The sequence below is a fragment of the Pseudopipra pipra genome, chromosome 11 (assembly GCF_036250125.1).
Source record: "Pseudopipra pipra isolate bDixPip1 chromosome 11, bDixPip1.hap1, whole genome shotgun sequence".
NCBI classification, from domain to species: domain Eukaryota; kingdom Metazoa; phylum Chordata; class Aves; order Passeriformes; family Pipridae; genus Pseudopipra; species Pseudopipra pipra.
The window spans coordinates 14,830,107-14,855,931 of NC_087559.1; the positions used below are offsets into that span (position 1 = coordinate 14,830,107).

Consider the following 25,825-nt stretch of genomic DNA (forward strand, 5'->3'; position numbering starts at 1 on the left):
AGTTTGGCTCTGGATGGGTCCAGTGGGGCCTCAGTTTCCCTGCATGGACTCTGCCCTGATCCCCTGGTGAGCTGGCAGCCCCTTTACCCTGGGAAAGGGTATGGGGCACTGCCACAACCTGCTGTCCCTTTGCCACACTGGCACTGTGCTGCTGGCAGCCCTGTCCACGCCAGCAGGCCCCCCTCCCCACAGCTATTTTTATCCCCCCCCAACTGTGTTTCTCACTATCCTATTTTAAGCAGCGCAGTTGGCGCACTGGCAACCCAGTGCCCAGCTCCCAGGGGCCCCGCACCACCTCACTGCCCACTCACACTGCCCGGGCGCAGGGCAGAGGGAGCCATGCCCAGGGAGGCTGCAGAAGGTACACTGGGAGCGGGCTGGGGGCTGGTGGGGGCCCTGGCACCCCAGGGGGGACTGGGTGGCATGGGACTGTGAAGTTGGGATAGAAGCAGTGGCCAGATGGTGCCTTCTGCCAGGGGGACTGTGGGCAGAGATGCCTGCCCAGGGAAGAAGAGGCTCCTGGAGGGCTGCAGGTGCAGGGCAGCAGGGTTTGGGGAGGGGGCAGGCAGCTGGCTGGCACAGCCCCCTGCACCAAACTTACACGACCAGCTCTGTCCCCCAGCTGGGGGGAAGCAGATGCAGGGGTGATGGGCATACCCACAGGCCAGCCCCTGGCCAAAGGCAGGGCCCTGGGGAGGGTCTGAGGGGACCTGGGTACCAGCTGAGGCTCCCCAGCCCTGATGGCCACCAACCTGCAGGGTGACTCACAGTCTGGACAGCAGCAGCATGGCGCCACGCTGCCCTGTGACACGCCACTGACCCCGGGAGGGATTGGGAATGGGCACAGTGCCAGCCTGCCCCGCTCCGCCACGGGCACAGCACGTGGGCCCTGCCCGCAGCTCAAAAATGCGCCAACACCTAGAAAAGAACCCTTTCCCTCAACCCCATGCTTGCTTCCTGAAACGGTGCTGGAGCCATGCCTACTTCCAAAAAGCTCCCTCACTCCCATGAGGGATGTGCCCACTTGGGCAGTGGGCACCAGGTCCCCCTGGCACAGCACACATCCCACATCTCCATCTGTGCATCCCCAAGCAATGCCTGAGCATGGTGCCTGCAGGGCAAGCCGAGCCACACCACCGGCTGGCACTGTCCTGGCCCTGCCCACTGCCTCCCAGCTGGCCCTGGGAGCCCCAGCCAGCCCCAAAGTGCCCGGGCTATTGGGACCAGGGGGTGGCACATTCCTGCCCCCAAGCCAGGGCCAGATTCCAGTCCCACTAACGAGGCTCCGGGAGGCTCTGGAATCGTGGCCACCAGGTGCCTGCCTGCTAAGTGCTCCGATGACAGCGTCAGGGCCGGGGGGCACAGCCAGCGCTTGCCTGCCGCGCCTGCAGGGCTGTGCCAAGGGAACACCGGCCTTGGCTGCCTGCCCCACCACAGCACTGGGCTGCCAAGGTTGGGATCCCCCCCCAGGGGTCTGGTCCCACAGGGGTGCCTGGGGCATGGAGGGGTTGTGGGCAGGGCACATGCTGACCCTTTGCCTCTGCTCCAGCAGACAGCATGGGAAGGGCTGAGGGTGCTGCACCAGCAGAGCCCGGGGACCCCGACAGCAGTGAGCCGGGAGCCATCAGCCTGTGCCCTGTGGAGTCCATCAGCGACCTGCACTTGGCCTCGGGCGGGCAGAAGGGCACAGAGGGTGAGAACGCTGGGGGGTGGTCCCGCCAGCCCTGGCTGTGCTTGTGACTGGGTTCTGACCTCTTCTCTCCCCTGCCTGCAGGCAACGGCCCGGCTCCCTCCAGCAGCCTGCGCCAGCCTCCACCTCGGCCCGTGTCCCCCGTGCCCCCAGTGCTACTGCCCACCCTGCGCCCCGTGCCCCCTGCCAGCCCCTGCCCCTGCCTCGGCCCTGGCCACCCCCTGCTGCTGGCTCTGCTGGTGCTCCTGGCACTGGCGAGCCTGGTCCTGGCCACGCTGGCCATCTACCTGAGTGGTATGTGACACTGGGCAGGGCGGGGGGTTGGGGTGCTGCAGGGGAGCCTGTCCCCAACATGTCCCCATCCTCTCCCCGCAGTCCTGCAGAGCCAGTCCGTGCGGGCGCTGGCCCAGTGGCTGGAGAGCCAGGAGGATGCCGTGCACCAGCTGCGGGCAGCCAGCAGGCAGCTCTGGGCTCGCCTCAACGCCAGCACCCAGCCCGGCGGGCACCGCTGAGCTGCTCCCAGCCCCACCACGGGCTCCAGGCCACCACGGGAAGGGGCAGCGAAGGGCAGGAGGGAGCAACGGGCAGCCTTACCTGCTCAGACCTGGCAGCATTGCCTCTTGGGGCACAGGGGCAATCCTGGCTCCCGCCCCAGGCTGCGAGAGAAAGGGACAGGGCTGTAAGGACCGGCACCCGCTTCTGTGACAGCCCTTCCTCTTAACAAGGCAGAAGGCACCCTCCAATTAGCCTTTTAATTACCTCTTACAATCAAAGTCTTAGAAAATCACCATGATAGATACATTCCCGGAGTGGCAGGCACTGCCAGCTGGCACAGCCCCATGCCTGCCTGGGCAGTTGCCCCCCCGTAATTAATTTCCCCCAAGATTACTATTTCATATAAAGCATTTGGCTGAAAAAAGGGCTAAGAGTGAGCAGCTGGCTGGGCTGAGCAAGGCCTGCCACCCTACACTGCTCTGCCACCACCCCTGGTGCCAGGCTGGCTGTGGAGGCAGGGGCTGTGCCCAGCGTGGCAAGTGAAAGCGAGTGCTCCTGCCACAGGCACAGACACCAGGCCAGCTGCCCCACAGCCTCGCACAGCTCTGCCCTCTCAATCACCCCTCAGGCTGTGCCAGGCCACCCTGGTGTCCCCACAGGACTGGGGACATGAGCCTTGCCTCTAAAAGGGGCTGCAGGAGCTCTGGTGAAAGCCCTTCCCACTGTGCCACACAGAGCCTCAGCCGCAGAGCAGGCACACAGCAGACACGCCACCACCTCCCCCTGCTCTTCTTTTATCCTTCCTTTCTTTGGTTAAAAAAATAAAAGAGGGGGCAGCCCCCAGTGGGGCAGCTCCAGGCATTAAATACTCTGCTGTACATGAATAAAAGCCCAAAGGCCAGGGGCACCTGCCCCTCACAGTGCTGGGTCTGCAGTCCAGGTGGGCTGGGGGCTCTGCCCCCCTCTGCCCATCACAGCACATCCGCCCGCTTGTCCCGCACACGGCTCCGGGCTTTCGTGCGGGCTTTGAAGGCGGCCGAGTTGTAGAGGTGCTGGAAGGAGAGGGAAGAAGAGATGGGTTAGGGATGCTCCATCAGCGCCCACTAGATTCAATCAGCGGCACAGGAGGGGACTGTGGGCATAAATCTGGGAGGTGGAACACACCTTCTCAAAGCGGGAGACCTTGCTGGCTTTTAAAGCAGCTGCATCCAGCACCAAGGGGGGCCCGAGGCCGAAGATCTCCCGTAGCAGTTCGTTGTTCTGCAGAAGCAGGGGCATGTCAGCACCCACCAGCACCAGCCCAGCACTCCCTGGTGGGTCTGCCCAGCCCCTACCTGGAGGTGGTGGCGGATGCCAGAGCCCAGCACCTCTTTAAAGGCTTGGTAGGTCCGCTGGCGTGCCCAGCTGTCCAGGTACATGCACTCCAGGCCAAATCGGATGGTCTCCTCCTGGTACTCCCCACTCTGAACAGAGAGAGGGGCATCAGCAATAACCCAGGTACCAGCCCTACGTGTCCCTGGCTCTCCATGGAGGGGAATCACCAGGCAGCTGGGCAGCAGCCATACAGCGAGGGGCTCGGCAGGGAAGGGCACCACCAGCCTCCAGCACCTCAATGAAACGCAGGATGTCCCGGAAGATGGATCGCTGCTTCCGTCGGTCTGTCTTGGCTCGGTACTTGTTGCTCTCAGTAGCCAGGACCTTGAGCTGGGTACACAAGAGCTCTGTATCTTGGTGGCACAAGTCCTCCTGCCAAAAAGCAGGGGATTTGGAGGGATGTGGCTCCAGGCACTGCCACCATGGCCATGACAGGGCAGGGGGATCACCCAGGCCAGACCCTCTGCCTGGACACCTGCTGGTGACTCCAGTCAGTGCCAGCTCAGCCAGGGCACGGGCAGGGTGCTGCTGCCTGCAGCTCCCTCCCACCTGGCTACTGCCCACCCACTGTTGTACCTCCAGGTCCTGGGCCAGCTCAAACACCAGTGCGATGGTTTCCCCGGCCAGGATGCGCAGGGCGACGCTGCTGCTGGACAGCAGTGGGGGCAGCTGCAGCCAGCGACTGGGACAGAGGCAGGAGGACAGTCAGGGACTCTCTACTCCACAGCTGGCTACCCCACACCAGCCTCCACTCACCCCACACCCCACTCACTTGTCCAAAATGCTCCTGAGGTGGGAGGGGGGGCAGATGGTCAGGAGCAGGGACCATGACTGGAGCGCGCTGCAGTGCAGAGGCCCGTGCTGGGCCGGTGCTGAGCCTGCCTCACCTGTGCTGGGGGGGCTGAAGACCCCCTCCAAGCAGGACAGGCACGAAATCAGGTCCTGGAGGGGAGAAACTCACCAGTCAGACCACAGCTGACATGAAGATGCCATAGTGAGCTGTGCACTGGGGACTGAAGGGGACCCACTATGCCCAGGGGCACCAGGAACTCCCTGAGACAGCAGAGACTCCTCCACCCAGAACACCCCATCTCTGCAAGGCAGGCCTCCCCCCAGCTCAGCTCCACACTGCCCAGGGAAGGGGCCTGGGCTGTCACTGATGTCCCTGTACCCCTACCCCAGCTCAGCTCCAGGCTGCCCTGGCATCGTGGGCTGAGGGCAGGTGGCACAGCAGCCCCGGGTGCCCTCCTGCAGGGGTATGGGCGACACTCAGGCGCAGTTACCTCGAGGTCAGCAGCAGCAATGTAGCAGCACATGCCCAGGGCCATGGCACACTGGTGAGAGGAGTGAGGAAAGGGCAGTCAGAGAAGGCAGTGCCAGGACAGATCCAGCACCCAACCAAAGAGAAGCCAGGCAGGGGTGCCTCTGCCTTGCCCCCCTGCTCTGTACAACACCCAATCCCATCACCTTCCGGTAACTGCAGGGGCCCCAAAGGCTCTCCCCAGCACCGAGGTGTCCCCAGGAGGAAAGGGGCCGGGCCTTACGCTCTGCCGGGCGCTGGGGCTGGCCGTGCTGTCTGTCAGGACGCTGACGAGCAGGGGCTTCAGGCTGCGGAACACCTCTTCTCCCTCCGGGCCGGAGCCCATCTGGAGGCAGAGGAGGGTGAGGACGGTGCCCGCCAGCGCCTGTTCGTCCCCTTTACCTGTGGGCAGCACGAGAGACGTCCCTCAGACCCGGGTCACCAGCCCTGCCACCCGCAGCCCGCCCGCGCCCTGACCTTTCTTGAGACACTTCTCCAGCGAGTCGGTGAGCGTGAGGCGGCGCTCCAGCAGGAACTCGGACAGGGTTTTGGAGGACAAGGCCAGGCGCAGGCTCTGCAGTGCCGCCTGCCGCGTCTTGGCGCTACGAGAGATCGCGGGACGTCACAGTCCGGGGTGTCCCGGGACATGGCACGTCCCTGCCCCCGGCTGGCAGCGCTGGCAGGGATGGGCAGCGCGCCAGGAGCGCCCACGGCAGGTGGCAGCCGCTCCTCACCTCTTGTCCAGGAGGTTGTCCATGTGCTCCTTCAGCCGGTCCTCTGCCTCCTCCTCCTGGCCTTGCTCACTCGCCGCCTCGCTCCCTGCCCGGGCGGCACCACGTGAAGGAGGGGAGCCCGCGGGTGGGGGACACCGCCACCCACGTGGGGACACCAGGGGGGTCCGCGCGGCTCACCTGGTCCCTCCTCGGCTGGGCTGGCGCCCTCGCTGGCGCTGCTGCAGTGGCTCAGCACCTCGCTGCCGGCCTCCTCCTCGCTGCCGGGCGAGCCCGCCCGGGCGCTGCCGGGGCCGCCTGCGGAGGTGCGGGACAGACACGTGTCAGACCGGCCGCGTCACCCGTGTCACAAATGTCACACGTGTCCCCGGCCTCCCCTCCCGGCTCCCCCCACTCACGGCGCGCAGCGCGGCGGGACCGCGGCATGGCCGGAGCGCGCGGCGCCCACGCCCCTCCCCCGACGGGAGGCCCCGCCCCTGGCCCCGCCCCCCGCGCGGCCCCCTGGGAGCGCCCGCCGCCGTCTGCGCATGCGCCGTGGGACCTGCCCGTATCCCTGTCCTGTCCCTGCCTGTACTCCTTCCCTGCCCGCCCTGCTGGAATCCCTGTCCGTGCTTGTGTCGCTGGCCCTGCCCTGCCCGTATCCCTGTCCCTGGCTCTGCTTTTCTCCCTGCTCCTGTCCCTGCCCCTCTCTCCGTCCTGACACTGTCTTCACCCCTGGCTCCTCATTATCCCTGCCTATATCCCTTGGGCTGGGTGTGAAATGCTCCTGACACCTGTCCCTGCCTACAGCCCTGCCCCTGCCTGTACCCCTCTCCCCACTGCTGGTCCTCTCCCTGCCTACATCCCTGCCTGTATTCTTGCCCCGTTGTCACCCACAATTAAGGGGACACCTGTCCCTGCTCCTGCCCATATCCCTGCCCATATCCCTGCCCTGCCGCTTAGTATTTCTCCTATGAAGTGTTATGACCTTTATTAAGATCTATACACCAACAGTTCCCTTGTTCACTGCATAGCTATGGTTGGGTAGGAATGGCAGCAGGGCCCCAGCTCTGGAGGAAGAGGACAGCCCCACCACAAAAGATGAAGGCTACTCCTGGACTCCTCAGATAAGACCAGCACCCTGGACCCTCCTATTGTCTGGCCTCACCCCTTAAGATAGTGAGACTGACTCCAAAACAAGGAAGAAAGGATGCCAAAATCATGATTGCACTGGCTTTGCAAAGCCTTGGGGAGAGTAGGGACTGGTGAAACCCTGCTGTGCCTCAGCACTCAAAGGGTGCGAGAGCCATGTGTGAACCACGTTTGGAGTGCCCCAACTGGGACACCCTTTGGGTATGAATAAAGAATGTCTCTTGTCATGATCACCTTGGTGTCTTGGTCCTGGTGCTTGGGCGTCGTGGACCAGGTGTGAAATGCTCCTGACACCTGTCCCTGCCCACAGCCCTGCCCCTGCCTGTACCCCTGTCCCCACTGCTGGTCCTCTCCCTGCCTATATCCTTCCTGATATCCCTTTCTCTGTCTGTTTTCCTGCCCTGTTGTCACCCATCACTAAGGGGACACCTGTCCCTGCTCCTGCTCATATCCCTGCCCTGGCCATGTTGTTGCTGCTACCAATATCTCTACTTCTGTTCTTCTCCCTGCCCCTGTCTGTATTCCTGTCCCTGTCTATCTCTGCTCGGTCCAGTCCGTACCCCTATGCTGTCCCTGACCCTGACTGGACCCCATCTCCCTCTTACACATATCCCTGCCCCTGCTGCTGATGCTTCCCTGCCTCATCCTTGTCCCTATCCCTGTCCCTTACTGTCTCCTCTCCCTAGCCCCTGCCTGTCTTCTGCCAGTGTCCTGATCCCTTGCCCCTTCGTGCTCCTGCCCCTGTTCCCTATCCCCCTTTTCCCCACTTTCTGCCAGCCGCAGCTCCCGGAAGCCCACTGTCCCCTTGCCTGCAGCCCCTGCCCGTCCTCCTGGCCCCGCCCGACCCCGCCCCGAGTTTCCAGGCATGAGTTTGAGTTTGACTATTCCTAGTTTGTTTGGGCCAAGAGGGCACTCGCGGAGCCCTTTCCACTTTCGTTTCCAGCTAGGACAAGTCAGAAACCGAAACCGCAGTCGCGGAAGGAGCAGAAATCGAAACTCCCGATTCCCTGGCTCCGGCGCTTAAGGCAGCACGGGCAGCAACATCCAGCCTGCGCCTCCCGCTGCCGGGCTCGAGGGTCCCTGGGAGCTCCGGCGATGCCGGCACCGGCTGCATCCCACTGCAAGGGAGGGCACCGGAACTCCTGGTGATGCTGGCACCAGCCATGCGCCACTGTCGGTGTTGACACCAGGATCCTCGGTGGCACTGTCCCTGGACATGTCTCATTGTCAGAAGTGACACCAGGGCCCCCAGTGGTGCCGGCATTGGCCATGTCCCATTACTTGGGGTGACTCCAGGACCCCCGGTGGCACTGGCACTGTCTGCATCTCATTGCCTACAATGATGCCAGGGCATCTGCTGATGCTGCTGACAGACACATTCCATCGCCTCTGGTGATATCAAGGCCCCTGGTGGCACTGGCCAAGTCCCATTAGTCCTAGTGACACAGTGCCGCCAGCATGAGCCATGTCCCGGCACTGGCTGCGCCCCAGCCCGGACACCTGAGCCCCTGGCATGGGTGCAGGCAGGCATGGGCTGGCACCGGGTCCCAATGGTGGGACCTCTGTCCAGCTGGGCATCCAGGGGAGACCCTGTGCCACCGCAGGCACCTGGGCTGTGAGGTCCTACAGGGTTCCAGAGCCAGCCTCAGGCAGCCACCTGCGCTGCCACCACCACCTCTGTCGGATGTCAGGGTGACGCGCCTCCTGCCCCCTCCGAGCCCCCGCGGTGATTGCAACTCGGACACCCAGGGGACCCCGTCGGCAGGACCCGGGACCACCTTAAGTTCCCAGTGGTGACGGCATAGGGGCGGTGGCCTGGGGAGCTTTAAAAGCTGCTGCAGATAAGAGCAGGCTGTGGGGGGCAGATAAGTGAAGGCAGGAGTGGGCATAGGAGGCAGCAAGTCAGTAGAGAGCAACAGGAGTGAGCACACCTGGCAACATGAGTGTGGGCCAGGTGTCATTCATGAACGAACTGCGTACGGTGTCTGCCAAAAACCTGGATGGCTGGATCGCGCAGAACCTGGAGCCCAGCACAGCTTTCTCCATGCAGGTGAAGCAGACAGTGAGGCGGATCTGCGACTTCTTGAAGGAGGACTGCTTTGGGACCGAAATCCATGTCAACAAGACAGTCAAGGTGAGTGCTGCCCTGCTCAGGGGCTAGCTGGCACCTCTCCTGTTGCCCTTCCCTCTGTCCTGCTGCTCCAGCTCCTGCCCTGCCTCAGTTTCCCTTGGCAGTTCCAGGAGTGGTGGCAGGCGATCCCAGTGCTGAGGGGCAGCGGTGCTGAGCAGGCAGGGTATCTCTCTGCAGGGTGGCTCAGCGGGCAAGGGCACGGCCCTGAAGAACAACTCTGATGCTGATGTGGTGCTCTTCCTCAGCTGCTTATCCAGCTACCAAAAGCAGAAGGAGGAGAGAAAGGATATGCTGGATTTGATCAAAATAAGGCTGATTGCCTTATTTTGCAGGAAGAACTTGCAGTTCAGTCTGTGCATCAGTGAACCCCGTTACAAGGGTCCTGACAATGCACCACGCTCCCTCAGCCTCACTCTCTCCTCCAAGGAGAACGGAGAGTCCATTGATGTGGACATTCTGCCTGCCTATGATGCCTTGGGTAAGTGCTGTAGGCTGGCATGGGGCCAGGCAGTGGTGTCAGTGATGGGATGGCTCTCACCCTCCTTCTCGCCCCACAGGGCAGGTAATGGAGGACGCCCCGCCAAGGGCAGATGTGTACGTGGAGCTCCTGAATGCCTGCAGCCACCCTGGGGAGTTTTCCCCCTGCTTCACTGAGCTGCAGAAGAAGTTTGTGAAGCGTCTCCCTGCCAAGCCGAAGAACCTCCTGCGACTGGTCAAGTACTGGTACAAGGAGGTGAGGGGCTGCCCAGCTTTCCCAGCTCCCATTAGGCAGCCACCCCAGCCAGCTCTCACCCATCCCTGTCTTCTCCCCAGCTGAAGCTAAAGAACCCTAAAGCGGACCTGCCCCCCAAGTATGCCCTGGAGCTGCTGACCATCTATGCCTGGGAGGAGGGCACAGGCTCCCGTGACTCCTTTGTCACGGCTCAAGGCTTCCTCACAGTGCTGAAGCTGCTGTGCCAGTACCAGGACATCTGCATCTACTGGGAGAAGTACTACTCGCTCAAGGACAGCAAGATCGGTGACCATGTCAAGGGGCTGCTGAGCAGTGACCGGTGAGGACTGTGTCTTATGGCACCTGTGCCACTGGCCCCATGGCACTGCCCAGGGCTGACAGCAGTGCCCACTCTTTGTGTTTGCAGCCCTGTCATTCTGGACCCTGCTGACCCCACGGGGATCCTGGGCCAAGGCAAGAACTGGGGCTTGATGGCACGGGCAGCTGCCAGCAGCTGCAGCTCACTGCCCTGCCTTGCAGGTATCCAGCCCTGGGAGGTGCAGGTAAGGCTGCCTGAGCCTGTGGGCATCATGGTCCCCCATCCCTGCCCCTGCTGGCTTTGTCAACCCACTCTCCTGTCCCTGCAGCCGGCCCGGCGCGTGAACATTGAGGTGAGGCAGCTGTCGGGCACCAGACTGAGCTTGACCATCAGCCCCTCTGACACCATCGGGAAGGTGAAGGAGGAGATCCAGAAGAAGTGGGGCATCCCCTTTTACAGGCAGAACTTGGCACAGCAGGAGCCAGGTAGGAACAACATCAACCTACAGGACAGCGAGACCCTGGCTGCGTATGGCATCTTCTACAGCACCAAGCTGGTGCTGCTGCAGACCGAGCCCCAGGAGATGGAGGTCTTTGTGCAGGGTGATAAGAACCGCAGCATTACCTACACGGTGCTGCCCACCGACACTGTCCGGAAGCTGAAGGAGCAGATCCAGAGCCGGCAGGGGCCTTCTGCTGACCAGCAGTACCTCATCTATAACACCAGGGAGATGGAGGACCGGCACACACTGGCACATTACAATGTTCAGCCCAAGACCACCATCCACATGTCCCTGCGGCTCCGGGGGGGTGCAGGCCCCCAGCATCCCCAGTTCCCTGCCTGCTCGCTCTCCTGAGCATTGCCCTCAGCACCAGCCCATGCCTCTGTGTACCCCGTCACACTAGAAATAAATGCCTTGGTGGATCCTTGGTAGCTGCTTGCTTGGTTGGGGACAGTGTCAAGTGTCACAAGGGGTGGTCAAGGGGTTGGGGTCACCCATCCCCATTGGGATGAGGGGCGACTTCAATGCCACCAGCTGCTCGGATGGCACAGGGACACACGGGTGCAGAGCAGCAGTGCTGCCCAAATCCAGGGTACCTGGTGGGGTCAGGGGTACCAGCCTGCTGTTAGCTGGACCACAGGAGAAAAAATTAGCGCTATCCTCTGCCTCATCTCTCCCTGCTCCTGCCTGCACCAGTGCCTGCCTGTGCCCATGCAGGGGGCTCAAGTGTCTGGGCTGAGGTGCAGCCTGTGCTGGGACATGGCTCATGCTGGTGGCATGGTGTCACCAGAGGCAATGGGATGTGGCCAGTGCCACCAGGGGTCCTGATACCACTGCAGATACCAGATTCTGAAGTCACCTTTGGTCACTGCCTTAATTGCTGCCTCTTGGCACTGGGGAAGCTTTGGTTTTCATCTCCCAGAAATGAAAGTGGAACTGAAAGCGTGGGGACCTGGAAGCCTGGGAGGACCCCATCAAACTTGACGATGTTCCCGCAAGTCTTGGCTACCCCAGCCCTCCAGGAGCTGCTGAACACCTCACCTCTTGGCTCAATGCTGGGGGGTCCCCACTGTGGGGCACCAGACTGCCCCACCAAGTGCTTCCTGGGGCTCTGGGGCAGACGCGAGACCCTGGGCTGAATCTCTGCTTTATTGTGCTCAATTAGTACAAGGTCCCCTGTGCCACTACTCTGCACCCAGGGCAGTGGATGCCACCTTTATGCACCTCCACATCTCCCCTTTACACCCCCCTCCTCCTGCTGGGCCCCTGTGTCCCACCAGCGCCTGTCCTGCCCCTCCATGGTCCCACTCCCGCGTGCAGCCCCCTTGGGACCCAAGGGTGAACCTGCTGTGCTGTCCCCCTGCAGTGCGATGCTGGGGGGGCACTGTCTGGCCCTGCAGGTTTACATTCATCGTAACAGTCGTTAATAAATATTTTGGTGACTCTGCGATGCCGGCAGCCGGCTGGGTCCCCACCGGTGCTGGAGCCAGTGGCAAGGGCAATCGGCAGCCCCTCGGGGAGCTGCTCATCTCGGCTGCCCTCCTGTGGCCCCGGAGCTTCAACCCCCCGCCACTGCCCACGCAGTGCTGCTGGTAGGGCGGTCGAGGCTGTGCCCCACCTGCGGCCCCGCTCTTAGGCAGAGCCTGGCGCCCGGGGCCGACCCCCGGGTCACCAGGGGGATGCGCTGCGGGGGCCACGCTCAGCCCGCGGCCCCTCATGGGTGCGCCGGCGGCGGGCTTTGCGTGGCTCCTCACCCTGCCCGCGGCCAGGGGGTCCGGCGTGGGTGCGGGGCGGAGGTGGGGGTCTTCCCCGGCTCCGGAGCCTCTGGCAGACCTTGTCTGTGGCTCCCAGTGGTGGGCGCTCCACCAGCTGGAGGAAGTCCTGGTACCAGACCTTGCGGCCGGGAGCCCCGGCGGTGAGCTGGGGGTCTCCAGCAGGTGCCATGCCCGCAGCCTGCCAGGCACTGATCACCTCCAGCGAGAGCCGCAGCAGGGGCTGGGTGAAGCCGTGCTCGGTGGCGTGGCAGAGGTAGAGGCCGGCGTCGGCGCGCTGCACGCTGCGCAGCAGCACACCCCGCTCCGTCCGCACCACCCGCTCGTCCATCTGCACCTGCAGCACCCGTGGGGATGGGTGGTCAGCTCGGCGTGGCAGAGCATGGCACAGCCCTGCCAGTAGAACCTGGCCAGGGAGAGCCTACCTCTCGCTGGGGGTCATCCAGGGTGCGCTGGTATGTCCAGAGGACGCGGGCTTGCAGGGATTTGGGGATGCACTCCAGGAAAGCGGTGCTGCCCTCCACCCCGTAGAGCTGCTTCTGGGGCACGCTGCCCCGACGGGGGTCTGGGGGGACATGGCCTGGATGTCAATCCCCCACCACAGCAGGGTTGACCCCAACCTCTGTCTGGGTCCCAGCTCACCTTCAGAGCAGAGCACGTTGGGGTCACCGTTGCGGACGTCCTGCCGGCGGAAGCGCCTGTGGGAAGGTGATGCAGGAGCAGGGGCTGCGGCAGCGTGACCTGTGCCCCTCACTCTGGCCTCAAGGTAGACTGGCTGCCCTAGCACAACACACTGGCATGTCACCTACCTCTTCGTATTGGGCACATAGCGGGTGCAGGTGGTGCCATCCCAGGCGCAATATGGGTCCCGGGCCAGGCAGCACTCGGCACAGGCTTTGCCATAGGCACCGCAGCGGTGCAGGGGCAGCTGGGCCAGTGCTGTGGTGGAGCCAGCGTAGAGCTGATGCTGGGGGGAGAGCAGAGCTGAGCACCCCCATGCCACAGCATGGGGCTAGGCAGAGCCATAGTGGGACATGGGGACACTCTGGGGTCCCCCCTTACCCGCTTGGAGGAGAGCTGCAGGCTGGTGATGGGGGAGGCATCCTGAGGGCAGAGCACGGGGAGGAGTTAAGGGGGTGTGTGGGAGACTCGGGCTGCCGGCTTCTAGCTCCCATGTCCTGGCAGCTGGACTGCCCTGGCACAACCCAGAGCATGGGCAGCACAAGGGAGTGCCGGGGGAAGGTCTGACTGGGGGATGCAGAGCCTGCCTCTCACCTGGAAGACCTGCAGCTCCTCCAGCAGCAGTGGCTCCATGTGATGCCAGCTCTCCTTGGGCACTGAGACCACCTTCAGCACCGTGCCCACATCTGTGGGCAGGGAGGGGTGAGCCCGGGGTCCTGGCAGCAGCATCCCCCTGCTCTCCTCCACTGCCTCAGCTCTGGGGTCACCACATACCTGTGCCAATGAAGAGGACATCGTAGTGGCCATCAGCAGCGGTGACACGGTCCACGGCGATGCGGGTGAAGGTGTAGGGCACTGCAGCTTGCAGGAAGAGGGGGCGCTGGCCATGGGGCAACACAGGGTTGTACATCAGTGGGTGATGCCGAGCAAACTGGATCACCTCATCTGGGAAGTCCTTGGTGGAGCCGAAGGTGCCGAAGGTTTTGCTGGGGCACTGTGGGGAGACAGCAATGGCTAAGCAGGGTCTCGCACCCCAATGACCCCACCCCAGCTAGTGGCATCCCACTGCTGGCACCAGCCAGGACACCCCCACACCACATACCATGCCCGGGCGGGGGTATGGCACACGCCCCTGGTACGACACCCACTGGTAGTTGGGACCTTCCTTGTGCGCAAAGGGGCCCAGGAAAGCCCGGCGGATGTCGGCCATGGTGTAGACACAGACAGCCGAGCCCTGGAAAACAGAGCTGGTGGGAGAGAGAGGGGATGATGTGAGGGGGCAAGGGGGGCACCACTGGGTATGAGCAGAGTAGTGGGGAGGGGGCTTGACCTGGATGTGGAGAAGATGGCGTAGACAAGAGGGTTCCGCTTGTCCCTTGTCTGCAGCAGGAAAACATCCCCTGCAAGCAGGGAAGGCATCAGTGCTGCCCCAATATGCCAGCAATGCCCTGAAGGGGGCATTGCTACCCTGAAGGGCCGCATCCCTCTGCACTCACGGAGCTCATTGAAGTGGGTGTCTGCCCCATCGGGTCCTGGCACGGCACAGACAAGCCGAGCCTTCAGGAAGGTTGTCCACTTGTTCACCAAGCTGCGCTGCCCACCCATGTCATTCTGCCAGGGAAAGGAGGGCACCAGTGTCAGCAGCAGCAGGTGGCACCCCTGGGCTCCTTGGCCCCCAGCCCACCCGCCTACAGATGCCCTCACCCGGCAGATCTGGCCGATGCGGGCAAAGCTGGTCTTGCCCAGCCCCTGCTGCCGCTCAACCGCTGTCTCACGGAAGAAGAAGTAGATCTTGTCGTCGTCGGGGTCTTCACTCTCTGGCACCCAAAAAACGGCCACGAACTTGGGCTCTGGGGACAGAGGGGTGATGCCTCCAATGCCTTCACTATCTCTGCTCCCCAGGGACCCTGGGACACCTGTCGGGGTCCCATGAGGCTGCAGAACCAACCCTGCCCAGCTGCTGGGCAGAGGCAGAGTGAGGATGGGACCCCACCAGATATCAGGGCTCTGCAAGGGACACAGAGACTCCTGAAATCATCCTCTGGAGGCATGAGAGGACAGGGTACAGCTGAGCCTGGAGAAGTCATTGCCCTGATGCCTCCAGGGAGCAGCAACACCATGCTGGGGTGTCGGTGGACCCCCTGCCACCCTCCCACTCCCCAGCACTGACCGTTGAGCCAGCGGGAGTCATGCTGCTCTGTGCGGATGGAGGGACGCCGGCCCAGGCTGCGGAAGATGGTAAAGTCACGGCCCATCAGATCGGTGGCCACCCCAGAGTAGAGCTCCTCGCCTGGCAGGCACCGAGGAAAGCGTTATGGGGGACCCCTCAGCACCCCCCTGCCACGCTGCACCCAACACTGGGCTCGGCTTTCCCTTACCCACGAGGACAGAGGCGGCTGTGTGCCGGGGGTCGTACGGGCTCTTCCCCTTGCCATCCTCAGTGTGGCGTGGGTCTAACTTGAAGATGGGCTCCTGGAGAGGGGTAAGGATGGGAGGTGGGCAGGTGGCAGCAGCCAGGGCCCATGGCAGTGCTGGGGGGGGCTCACTTCTGCATGCTGGCCGGCCTCCACAAAGGCACAGACGGGGTGGAAGGCGCCGGTGCCGCAGGCGTACAGGTGGGTCCGGTTGTAGGGATGCAGGATCTTCACAAAGTTCATGCACTCAGTCTGGGGATGGAGGGCACAGGGGGTAAGGTGGTGCTGAGGCAGGCCCCTGGCACCCCATAACACCTCCCGGCACTCACGGTGATGTCCTTGCCAGCCCAGTTGCATTCTTCCCTCCACTCCACTGGAGCCGGCCAGTAGATCTGCAGGTGGAAAAGGGGATGCTCACAGCCCCCAGTATCCCCCAGGCTGTCCCGCCAGCATCTCCCCCACTGTTACCTTCCTATTCCGCTGGTTGATGTCATCCAGGGACAGGGAGAGGAGGTGGTTTTGGGCACCAGCGAAGAGGCGGCCACGCTCCTCGTCCAGCAGCAGGGCCTCATAGCAGCACGAGTGCTCAAGCGAGAAGAGGCGCAGCCCATGGCGAGCCCGCAGCTCTGCCGGGACCCACCGGCACTGATCAGCCCAGCCCCGCCACCGCCCGGCCCCTTCCCCTGCCCTGGATACACGCTCCAGAGTGACCTGGGTCAGGCCATGGCCATCCCCTCCCCCAAACCTGTCCCACTGGCTTGACCAGCTTCACCAAGCCTGAGCTGGTCCAGCACCCATCCCCACGCCAGTCCAACACCCATCCCTGTGTCCCCTGACACCCATCCCCATGCTCCCAGTACCCATCCCTGCACCGCCCACCCGGCAGCAGGCGGTGGGGGAGAAGGGACCATTCCCTGCCCTGCGGAGCTAATCCCACCACGGCGGGAACAAACAGCCCTTTGTCAGGCTGGGAGGAGAGCTCTTGCTGGGACCCGCGGCTGGACAAAACCCCCTGTGCCGTGCCGGAGCCCACGGAGTGGCCAGTCAGGACACGGCACCAGCTCTACTGCTGGCGCGGTGTTCTCACCAGGCATGGCACAGCTGTGGCTAGGGAGTGCCACCACGGTACATGTAGAGGTAGGGGCATCTGAGCTGCCACGTGCTGGGGGGCCGGGAGTGAGGTCCCAAGTGCAGGCATGGCCCCAAGGGCATGCAGGTGGCCCTGGAGGAGCTGGCATCAGGCAAGGAATGTGGCAGCCAATACCAACACATGGTAGCCCGCGGGGAGAGCGGCAGCAGTGCCGGGAAGGCATCCGCGCTGGTGTTTTACATCCCTCTCACCACGCTGCCCCCCCAGATGCTCCCGTCCCTCCGGATGATGCTGGGTGCTGCTGACACGGAACCGGTGCCCCTGCACCTGACCCCACGTCCCCCCACCCTGCTCGTGTCCCACGCTCACCGGGAAAGGTCAGCTTGAGGCGGGGGGTGGCAGCGGCTGGGGGGTGGCCGGCGGCGAGGCCGCGCAGCAGGAGCAGAAGCAGGATCATTGTGCGGCTCATGGCCGGGGTCTGGATGGTGGCGCTGCGGCTGGGGCAGAGAAACAAGACCTCAGCTCGGGTTACAGCCCCCTCCCCGCTGTCCCCAGACCACGATCCCTCTCCGATGCTGCTGATGGTATCTGGAGAGTCCCGAGCATCTGCACAGGGCAACCCCAGGCATGGCACGAGGGGAGCTCCCACTGGGCTCGACCTAGTGATTGGAGGGGACATGAGCCAGCCACATCCCTTCGTGTCTTTAAGCCCTTATTAATCCAACCCCAAAACTAATGGGCTCTGGGAACAGTTCTCCTGCTCCTGCCCCTTAGGAAACTGAGGCAGCCCAGCTGAGCAGCATCCAGCCCTCCCCATGCCTGCCTGAGCCTGTCGGCAGGAGGCTGCTGGGCTCTGCCCATTCCTGCCGGCAAGCACAGAGCTGTCCTATAGGAATGGGGACAAGGACAGAGCATGCACCAAAGTGGTGACAATCAGACAGGGCAACCTGGGCGGTCAGTGGGCTTCTAAGCACTGGACAAGCTGTCCATCATGGGAATCATGGGGTCCCATGCCTCAGTTTTCCCCACTGCTACAGCCCCCACCATTGGTCCCTGTCCCTCCTTGTACCACCCTGTGAATTGGAGCAGGGTTTGGGGGGCTCTGGCTAAGTGGGTGTCCACAATCCCCAGAGGGGCCCATGCTGGTGTGCCCTCCACCCTGATGGGTGCCCACCACAGGGTAAGGAAGCGTTTCTCTGCCTCCAGCAGTAGCACGTTCTCCCCTGGGGAGTGGGAGGTGATGGTTATCAGAGCACGAACTGTGCCAAAAAAACACGGATCCCACCTTGCCCCCTGGCCATGCTGCAGCACTTCCCTGTGCTGCATGCGAGGCACAAGCTGGGCTATGCTAATCATCAGTCCCTGTGGATTTTACTCATGGCACACCACCGGGGCCTCACCAGGACACCGGGTGACAACCAAGGCCACACTGCAGCACCGGGACACAGTGCAATCACTCCAGGCTCTGCCACCCTGCTCAGGCACGGCCTGACCTGGGCACCGGTGGGTGCCAGCCTGGAGGGTCACACATGCAGAGCAGTGCCCGGCATGGGTCGGGCACATCTGGGGGCAGCCCCGTCTGGGCTGGCAGGTGGGGGTGAGCTCGGGGCAGGCAGTGGGCAGCAGGCAGCGGGCAGCAGGCAGTGGGCAGCAGGCAGCGAGCAGGGCCCGGCCGGGCGCAGTGCCGGCTCTGGCTGCCCGGTGTCCCGGAGCGAAGGCTGCCGGCGCTAATGGCATTTACAGAGGCGCCGGGACGAGCCGCGGGACCCGCCGGGCTCTGCCAGCCCCGACGGCTGCCGCCAGCCAGGGCCGTGCCGGGGTACCGGGGGCCTCTCGCCTGCCCAGACCTGCCAAGTGGTCCGGGCAGACCCCCGGGCGCGAACCCCCGGGCGGGGACCCCCGAGCACGGACCGTCGGGGCACTGACCCGGCTGTCACAGGGGGCAGGGTGGAGGAGCGGGCAGCAGCGGCAGCACCACAGACGCCCGGTGCCAACCCTTGCAGATCCAGCCCCCGAGACCCTTCGTGCCAGCCCTGCCGCCGGTCCTCGGTGCCAGCAGGAACACGAACCCCGCCGCCAGTACCCTGGTACGAGCCCGGGCAGCCCCCCCGACAGCAGCGCTGAGACCCCGGCCCGGGACAACCCCCAACCACCCCCGTGCCCTGCCCGCTCCCCAGTCCCCGATACCCACCTGTGTCCCGGCTCGGCTCGGCCCGGCGCGGCCCCGCCCGCCGCCTCCGCCGGGAGGGAGCGGGGCGGCCCCGCGGGGCGGGGCGAGGCGGGGCTGGGGGCGCGCACAGGGACACGCACACGCGTGTGAGAACATCCACACGCGGACAAACGCGCGGACACCCTCACACACACACACAAACACACCCGTGTGCGAACACTGACCGTCACTCACACACTCACACAGCTGTGCTGCCACCTCACGCAGCCCGGAGTGTAACCCCGGGACACCCCCAGTGGCACCCGCTGTCCCCGGGGCAGAGGTGAGGATGCCACGCTCAGCACACGCGTGGCACAGCACAGGAGTGGCAGGGCTACCTCCTCCCTGGGGCAGTTGCCTGCTCGGGAGTGGGGTGTGGGGCCGTGCCGGGGGGTGCCGGGGCCATACTGGGAGTGTGGGGGGCCAGTCCTGCGCCCCATTCAGCTGCAGCCCAGATGTCTGGCCCGGGCCCAGCACGGAGCAAACAAAATTCCTCCGCTGCCTCCCATTTTCCAGCCACCGCTGCCAAGAATAGCAAGTGCCGAGTGGTGCCGGCAGCGGGGCCACGCGTGCCTCGGCGGGCAGGGCTCGGCGCGGGGGGAACCCGGGCTGCCCTGGGGGCCACATCTGCCCTGTCCTCACCGTGCCCCTGACTTTCCCTACCCGCGGGTGTGGGAGTCCAGGAGGGCAGGTCCAGCATGACTGGGGAGGCAGAGGCGCAGGCAGGGGTGCAGGCAGCAGCGGGTGCAAGCAGTGCAGGGTGAGTGGGGAGGCAGGCATGCAGGCAGAAGCGGGTGTAGGCAGGTGCAGGCAGTGAGTGCCAGCAGGCAGCAAGTGCAGGTGGGCTGGCAGTCAGTGCAGGCAGGTCAGGTGCAGGTGCTGGCAGACAGCTGGCACAAACAGGCAGTGGGTTCAGTAGGCAGCGGGAGCCATGCAGGCAGGCACAGGCAGGCCAGTTGCAGGCCAGCCGCAGGCAGGAGGAGCTGTGCCAGGCAAGGTGCCTGGGCAATGCCCTTCTGTCCCACTGCCAGTAACCCTTCTGCTGCCAGGCCCAGTGCATGTTGGCAGGCTCTGCCTCAGCACTGCCACTTGTTGTCCTGGCTGTGCCACGGTGCCGAGTGCCATCTCTGCTTTGTGGGCTGCAAGGGGTCAGGGACAGCGAGGGAGATGGGGTCAGATGGCAGGGGAGCACTGGCACCAGTATGGCAGGTGTTACACTGCCATAGGACTTTGCCCAGATGCCACAGCAGGACTTTGGGCTGAGTGGCCCCCACACAGTTGGGCACGGCATCCCTGTGCCTGGTGTCCCAGGATGGCAGGCTGAGATGGTGGGGATAGGGACATCGTGCCCAGCCCTGCACAGTGGGCACATTCCTGCACTGTGCCAGCACTGTGCCTCAGTGTCCCTTCACCCAGCTGGGACTTTTCCAACCACCGCCACTCCCGGCACGCGTGGCGAGGTGGCCAGGTGACGTCATCACCACCCCAGCCCTGGAGCCCTGCGGGGACCTTGCTGGCAGTGGCTCCGCCTGGAGAAACCATCAAGCGTCAGAAGGGCCGGGCTTCCATCCCGGAAAAAACGGCGCGGGAGGGACGCGCCACGTCGGCCACCGGCCACCCCTTCCCGCCCCACCGGGTGTTCCTGGCAAGCGCCGGAGCCACTGGGCGCTGGCAGGGTGACGGTCCCCAGCTGGAATGGGTATCGCCACCAGTATCCCGCCCTCATCCCTGCGCTCTCTGCCAGCCCGCCAAAGGCGTCCCGGCCAGGTGTCGGTGGCCTGGCCCCCTGCCAGCGCGGGGGTGTCACCGCCAACGGCACAAGCAGGTGCTGCCGCCTTCGCTCTTTGATCCCGTCCCTGCCGCTGGCAGATCCGCACCCAGGGATCGCTGCCTCGGCCAAATTTCCCCCGGCGGTTCCGGCTCCAGCGAGCATCGGTAGCTCCGCCGGCAGCCGCCCCAGCCCCCGGCAGTGTTTGCGGTAGGAAGCGGCTCCTCTCCACCTCCGCAGGGCTCCCGAGGGCAGCACGGCAGCAGCCAACGGCCAACGCTCCTGTATTTCCTGTGCCAGCGCGTGAGCCAGCAGGGCATGGGAGTTATCCGTGCCATCGAATGGGTGACCAGGACCAGCGATTGCTGGAGCGCCCACATGGAGGCATGGACATCCACTAGCCCCCAGCACGGGGACAAATCCTGTACCTCAAAGAGGAATGGTAACGCACCAGGAGAGCTCTGGCGATGTCGTGGGGACCTGCAGGGTGACTCCCCAGGAGTGCTACAGCGTAGCCCCCCATCTCCTTGGTGGCTAGGGAGCACCCCTCTGCCCCGGTGGAGCCATTGTGTCTGGGGACAGGCAAATTGCAAGGGTCAAGGTGAGCTGGGTCATGCCAACTGGTGCCATAGGCATCCCTGTGCCACCTGGGCTTGGCATAGCACCATTCCCCACCCAAGAGATGGGCTTGCACAGCGGGGTAGCCTTTGCCAGCACTCCCAGTGACAATGTCAACTTGTCAGTGGGAGAGGAGAGAGAAGAGGATGGAGGGGCATCCTCACCCAAGCCTGCACCCATGACCTGGGCACAGGTCATACCTAAGCTGGTACCCCCTGGGCTTGACCACCCCAAAAAGCGTGACGGCACTAAAGATGTGGTGGCTCCTTTGGGAGTCCACCTGTGGCATGGTGTTGGGCTGTGGGATGGCACGGGCTTCAGGTGGCCACCACATCGCTGGTGTAGGGGGAAGATGTGCCAGGCAGGGGACAGAGCCTGTGGTGCCCCAAGTGTGTCAGTGCTAGGGCTTGGCTGGCAGTGAGAAATGTGCCCAAGCCAGTTGCATCCTCGTAGCACAGAATGGTGGCAGTGTCCCAGGGGGACACCAGCTCTAGGCTCACACCCTGTCTGTGGATATACCCGCCCTGACCCTATGTCCACCCCCCATCATAACATGCTGGTGTGAGACCCCAGCAGCAGAGACCCTTGTGGCCCCAGTGCATTCCTGCTGGGATTAGGTACCGGCTCCCGGCAGTGCCATGCTGGTGTAGCCCAGATAATCCCCTTTTAATTGTCCCAACCCCGTGCTGGGCTGATCTGGGCTCCCCAGGGGATGTGGGGTGTTGAGTGCACCCCAGTGCCTGAGTACATCCGGGGTGCTGTCATCCCATGTCCCTGCTGTGGGACCGAGCTGTGGGGTACATGTGAACCTTTGGGGTGGTGATGAAGGAGGCATCCATCCTCCTGGTGCAGCACAATGGCTTTTAGGGAAAGAGAGGGATCCTGGTGTCACAGGATCCTATCCTACTGACCCAGGGTGACCATCTGCCCTTTGGCTTCGTGTCTGCTGGCAGCCAGGCTCTGGGGCAGGCAGAGGGGCCATGTCTCATGCACTGAAAACCACTGAGCCTGAAGCTCCTCAAAATCACACCAGTGGGGGAGGAGCAGGACATGGAGGGTTTCTGTCACCAACCCAGCCCTCTCCCTATCCCAGTGGGAGGGCGGGGGAGAGGCTGGCTTATCCCCCTTGACTGCTGCCCTGCCCATGCCACTTCGGTCCTGCCCTGCGCCACACCGACCAGTGGCATCCAGCTCCTTCAGCTTTAAAAATAGGCTAGTGTCCCTGCCACGGGCACAAGTAATTTTAGCTAGGGCGTGTCCCGCTGGGAAGCATGCAGGACCATTCATCTGCTCCTGCTGGCCCAGCTGCATCCACACCCGGGGCTGATGTCAGCCCCTTGATGCCCACTTGCTCATCACTGCCCTGGGGCAATGCAGTACAGCCATGGCCACCTTGGGCACAGGCATTGTCTGGTGGGATGGTGAGGGCAGGGGAGTGAGGATAGGTATGTCCATCTACCCCTCAAGCCTGCCTGCTCCCTGTCCTGGGCTTCTTGCCCCCAAAGCCTGTGGCACCGGGGAGCACAGCATCTCATGGCACCCATCAGCACCCAGCCAGACAGTGGCAGAGGAGTCCTGGCACTGTGCCCTCTCCTCTCACCCTTCTCCTCTCACCCTGGCCCCCCAACACAACAGCCACTTCAGATCACCTCCCACAGCGCTCCCGCGGGGCTGTGCCGGCTGGGAAGGCTGCGGGGGCCGCCGCCGAGCATAATGGGGCTATTGACGGGTGAGCCAGCGGCCCCAGCACGGCACAATAGGGCCTTGTCTGCTGGCCCGGCTCCCGTTCCTGCCCTGCCCCATGCCCAGCTTCAGGATCCCCCCTTTCCCGATCGCCGGAGACCTCACCCAGGTGCCAGCCAGGGCAAGCTCTGCCTGTGACTGAGCCAGTGAGCACAGTGAAAGAGCCACAGGTGGAAATGCACTGGGTGAAACCCCTTTTCCTATAAACCAAGAGGCATTGCTTGGGAAATCTCCCAACCCGGCGGTGCTCATCCCAGCCACCCCAGATGGGACAGGGCTTAAGAGTCCCTACTCATCTGTGGAGTGACAGAGATAAGGAGGTGTCACATGCCCAGCGATGCCTCCACTTCCTTCTAGGAACCGTGTTCAAACCCACTGGCATGCAGCACACACTGAGAGGAGGCAGGGACCTCACCACTCCCCAGGGAGCTACATGGCCTCAGTCCCCCAATCCCATGGCCCCTCTCGGTGGGTCAGCCTGGTACCCCAAATCCGCAATCTCACCTGCTATGGTGTGTGGGCTCTGACGGAGCTCGCCTGCCTCCTTGCCCGGTGGGTAAGCTGGGGCTGTGACAGCCGCCTGCTCTTTAAACCCCAAATCCCCGGCGCTGGGCGCCAGTCCCGCCAGCGGCGGGGGTGGAGGGAGGGGACGCAAAGCCCCGGTCCCAGCTCCCGGGGCCGGCACCAACAAAAGACAACTGTGCTGCGTGTCCTCTCTGTGCACCCAGCGACCTGGCTGGCTGCTCGGGGACAGCCCCTCGGGACCCCGGGGCTCCCTGGGGTGCCGCCCCCTCCTCCGCCTGCACTGGGAGGGCAGGAGAGGTGCGAGCAAGCCCTGGATCCCCGATCACATTTGCAAAACATTCCACTGTCCCCAAGGACGCTTCCCTGCCTGCTTGGTCCTGTTCCTGCCAGGAGGAGTGCCAGGGCAAAGGTGCACATTTGAGTGCCTCATCTGTCCCTTTGTCTCACCTGCTTCTGCAAAACCCAGCCCAGCAGGGCTGGAGGAGGAGGGAGCGGATGTGGCTGCTGCCACACTGCCTGTTCTAGGGGAACTCACCTCGTGGTACCCCCATAGCTGCCCTGGGGCCGGCTGGCTGCCTGCGAAGCATCCCTGTGGTCCGAAGGCCGAGCAGCCCGTGCCGCCTCATTAATACAGGGTAAATATGTAACAAGCTCTCAGCTGGGCCTGGGCAGTTCGAGCAGCACGGCTCTTCTTGCCTTCCCGGCATGCCAGGAGCTGGAGATTCAGTGGCTCTATCCCAGTAGGAGCCATGCAGCTGGAGCAGGAGGGAGAAGGAAGGTCTGTCTTGTAGCCCGGCATGCTGGGGTGTCCAGTGCTGGCTGGGAGGAATGGAGTGGGCAGTGCACTGAGCTGGGATGTGCACAAGCCCATTGCTGATCTCAGCCCATCCTCCCTCCAAGAGGGCATGAGGTGAGGGAGCCAAGGGAACCAGGCTCTGCTCAGCGGTGTCTGCCAGCATGGGAGGCAATGGGCACCATTTTAATAAAAAAAAAACAAACAGGAAATTCCATCTGAAGGCGAGGGAATGCTTTTTTCTGCTGTGGCAGTGGCCAGGTGCTGACATGGTTGTGCCAGAGGCTGCAGAGCATCCAGCCATGAGGATCCATGCCCGAGCAGCTGGCACCAGCTGAGCCACTCCTGCTGTGGGGTGGTCTTGGGGCAGTTGGGGACTCTGCCAGCACTGTGCCAGGCCCCAGCCTCCCTCCTGGCAGCTGTGCCCATGCAGGAGGAGAGGGGATGGAACACATGATTCCGGGATGCCAGTGCCACCACAGAGCAGGGCTCTTGCCATGATGTCCCAGAGCTGATGCTGTGTGGATTGCTGTGCTGTGCCATGTAGTGCCATGTGAAGCCACAGGGCACCTCAGAGTGCTGAGCTCCATGAGAAGCACTGGGGTGGCCGGAGGCCTTGGGGTGCAGGTGACACCCACGGGAGAGGTGCCAGGCAGCACAGCCACCACTTCCCACTGGACAGACTGAGAGGGACTGGGGCTGTCCCATGAAGGGGCAGCCAGAGTGCTGGGGTGCAAGTGAAGGGAGAGGGCTTGGGGGGACACAGGCCTGGGGTCATATGGGTGTGACATGGCGGTGGGTGCTAAGGGAGCTCTAGTGAGGCCAGGCTGGGTGCAGGCAGGGTGCAGGCAGCGGCTGGACAGGGTGCAGACAAGGTGCGAGCAGGGTGCAGGCAGGGCGCGGGCAGTGGCTGGGCAGAGTATGGGCAGGGGGCGGTGGGCAGGCAGGGGGCGGGCAGGGGGTGCGGTCAGCGGGCAGGCAGGGTCCGGGCAGGGAGCGGCAGTGCCACCGGCTGGCGCCAGAGGGCGGTCGGGCTCCGGTCCGGGCCGTGCCGCTCGGCTCTGGCCGCGCTCTCCCGCGGGGCCCCCGTGGGCTCTCCGATGCTCCCCCGGCCGTGGCCGCGGTGCCGGGCGGGGGCATCACCAGCCACGGCCGTGCCCCTGCCCACACAGTCACGGTACGGCGATGTCCCGCGTGGGTGGTGTGGGGTCACCGGCGCCGTCCCCGTCCCTGCAGCCGGCGGGAACTGGGAGCGGCCGGCGGAGGGATGGCGGGGGCTGGCGCTGCCATGGCACCGCGCTGACCTTGCCGGCGGCAGAGCGGGAGCGGGCAGCGCTCTGGGCAGAACCGGCGGAGCTGGAGGTGCTGCCCGTGCCCTGGCACCCATGGCCTGACCTCCCGAGGGACTGCAGCAGTGCCGGGAGGGCAGCTGGGAGCCCACCCTGGCCATGGTGCCTCCATTGTGCCGCCATGGCCACCGGTGCCCCCATACCCATCACTGCCCCCGTCTGTGCTTTTTTCAGCCCACCGAACCCAGTGCTGGTGGCAGGGGGGCCCTGCTGGTCACAGGCAAGGTGGGACTCCTGCGAGTGTCATGGAGCAGGCTATGGGGACTTCGGGTGGTGTGGGATGTACTGAGGAGGACTGAGACTGGAGCTGGCCTCTGGCATTTCCCTGGCATCTGGTGGAACAGGGGTGCCTCTCTGACAGAGGAGATCTGGGAAGGATGTGGGGGGATTTCCATGAAGCACTGTGCTCTACTGGTGGGAAGGGGTTTCAGTGAATTGGGCTGTAGGGGAAGCATGTGAGATGGCTGGGTAGAGCTGA

The 25,825-nt window shown here is 64.0% G+C and overlaps 4 protein-coding genes across 8 annotated transcripts; 2 read left to right on the forward strand and 2 right to left on the reverse strand.

The window, feature by feature from the left end:
- The first annotated feature begins 250 nt into the window (after positions 1–250).
- On the forward strand, positions 251–2,991 carry LSMEM2 (leucine rich single-pass membrane protein 2). 2 transcript variants are annotated; one of them, XM_064667735.1, is made up of 4 exons: positions 251–361; positions 1,550–1,693; positions 1,775–1,984; positions 2,066–2,991. In XM_064667735.1, exons 1-4 carry the CDS (start codon positions 340–342, stop codon positions 2,200–2,202), a joined length of 513 nt encoding a protein of 170 aa, XP_064523805.1. In that variant the 5' UTR covers positions 251–339; the 3' UTR covers positions 2,203–2,991. The 2 variants fall into 2 exon arrangements, with proteins under 2 accessions (XP_064523805.1, XP_064523806.1); XM_064667736.1 differs by having other exon boundaries at positions 1,553–1,693.
- On the reverse strand, positions 2,429–6,079 carry IFRD2 (interferon related developmental regulator 2). 2 transcript variants are annotated; one of them, XM_064667730.1, is made up of 12 exons: positions 5,989–6,079; positions 5,771–5,887; positions 5,594–5,678; positions 5,337–5,461; positions 5,027–5,205; positions 4,843–4,893; positions 4,332–4,501; positions 4,136–4,241; positions 3,794–3,931; positions 3,520–3,648; positions 3,350–3,445; positions 2,429–3,237 (listed from the first exon to the last, which is right to left on the reverse strand). In XM_064667730.1, exons 1-12 carry the CDS (start codon positions 6,014–6,016, stop codon positions 3,157–3,159), a joined length of 1,305 nt encoding a protein of 434 aa, XP_064523800.1. In that variant the 5' UTR covers positions 6,017–6,079; the 3' UTR covers positions 2,429–3,156. The 2 variants fall into 2 exon arrangements, with proteins under 2 accessions (XP_064523800.1, XP_064523801.1); XM_064667731.1 differs by having other exon boundaries at positions 5,104–5,261.
- Positions 6,080–8,530: 2,451 nt separating this feature from the next.
- On the forward strand, positions 8,531–10,812 carry LOC135420351 (2'-5'-oligoadenylate synthase 1-like). The gene is made up of 6 exons (XM_064667728.1): positions 8,531–8,855; positions 9,030–9,330; positions 9,410–9,585; positions 9,666–9,904; positions 9,992–10,127; positions 10,212–10,812. Exons 1-6 carry the CDS (start codon positions 8,661–8,663, stop codon positions 10,737–10,739), a joined length of 1,575 nt encoding a protein of 524 aa, XP_064523798.1. The 5' UTR covers positions 8,531–8,660; the 3' UTR covers positions 10,740–10,812.
- A 701-nt stretch (positions 10,813–11,513) lies between these two features.
- SEMA3B (semaphorin 3B) lies at positions 11,514–23,843 on the reverse strand. Of its 3 annotated transcripts, none has more exons than XM_064667726.1 (18): positions 23,741–23,843; positions 16,712–16,839; positions 15,721–15,878; positions 15,582–15,644; positions 15,385–15,504; positions 15,217–15,310; positions 15,009–15,128; positions 14,543–14,688; positions 14,335–14,449; positions 14,169–14,238; positions 13,941–14,085; positions 13,613–13,832; positions 13,433–13,524; positions 13,220–13,261; positions 12,967–13,124; positions 12,800–12,855; positions 12,583–12,722; positions 11,514–12,494 (listed from the first exon to the last, which is right to left on the reverse strand). In XM_064667726.1, exons 2-18 carry the CDS (start codon positions 16,809–16,811, stop codon positions 12,054–12,056), a joined length of 2,280 nt encoding a protein of 759 aa, XP_064523796.1. In that variant the 5' UTR covers positions 16,812–16,839; positions 23,741–23,843; the 3' UTR covers positions 11,514–12,053. The 3 variants fall into 3 exon arrangements, with proteins under 3 accessions (XP_064523796.1, XP_064523795.1, XP_064523797.1); XM_064667725.1 differs by lacking the exon at positions 23,741–23,843 and adding an exon at positions 23,185–23,525; XM_064667727.1 differs by lacking the exon at positions 23,741–23,843 and adding an exon at positions 18,534–18,608.
- Between the last annotated feature and the right edge of the window lie 1,982 nt (positions 23,844–25,825).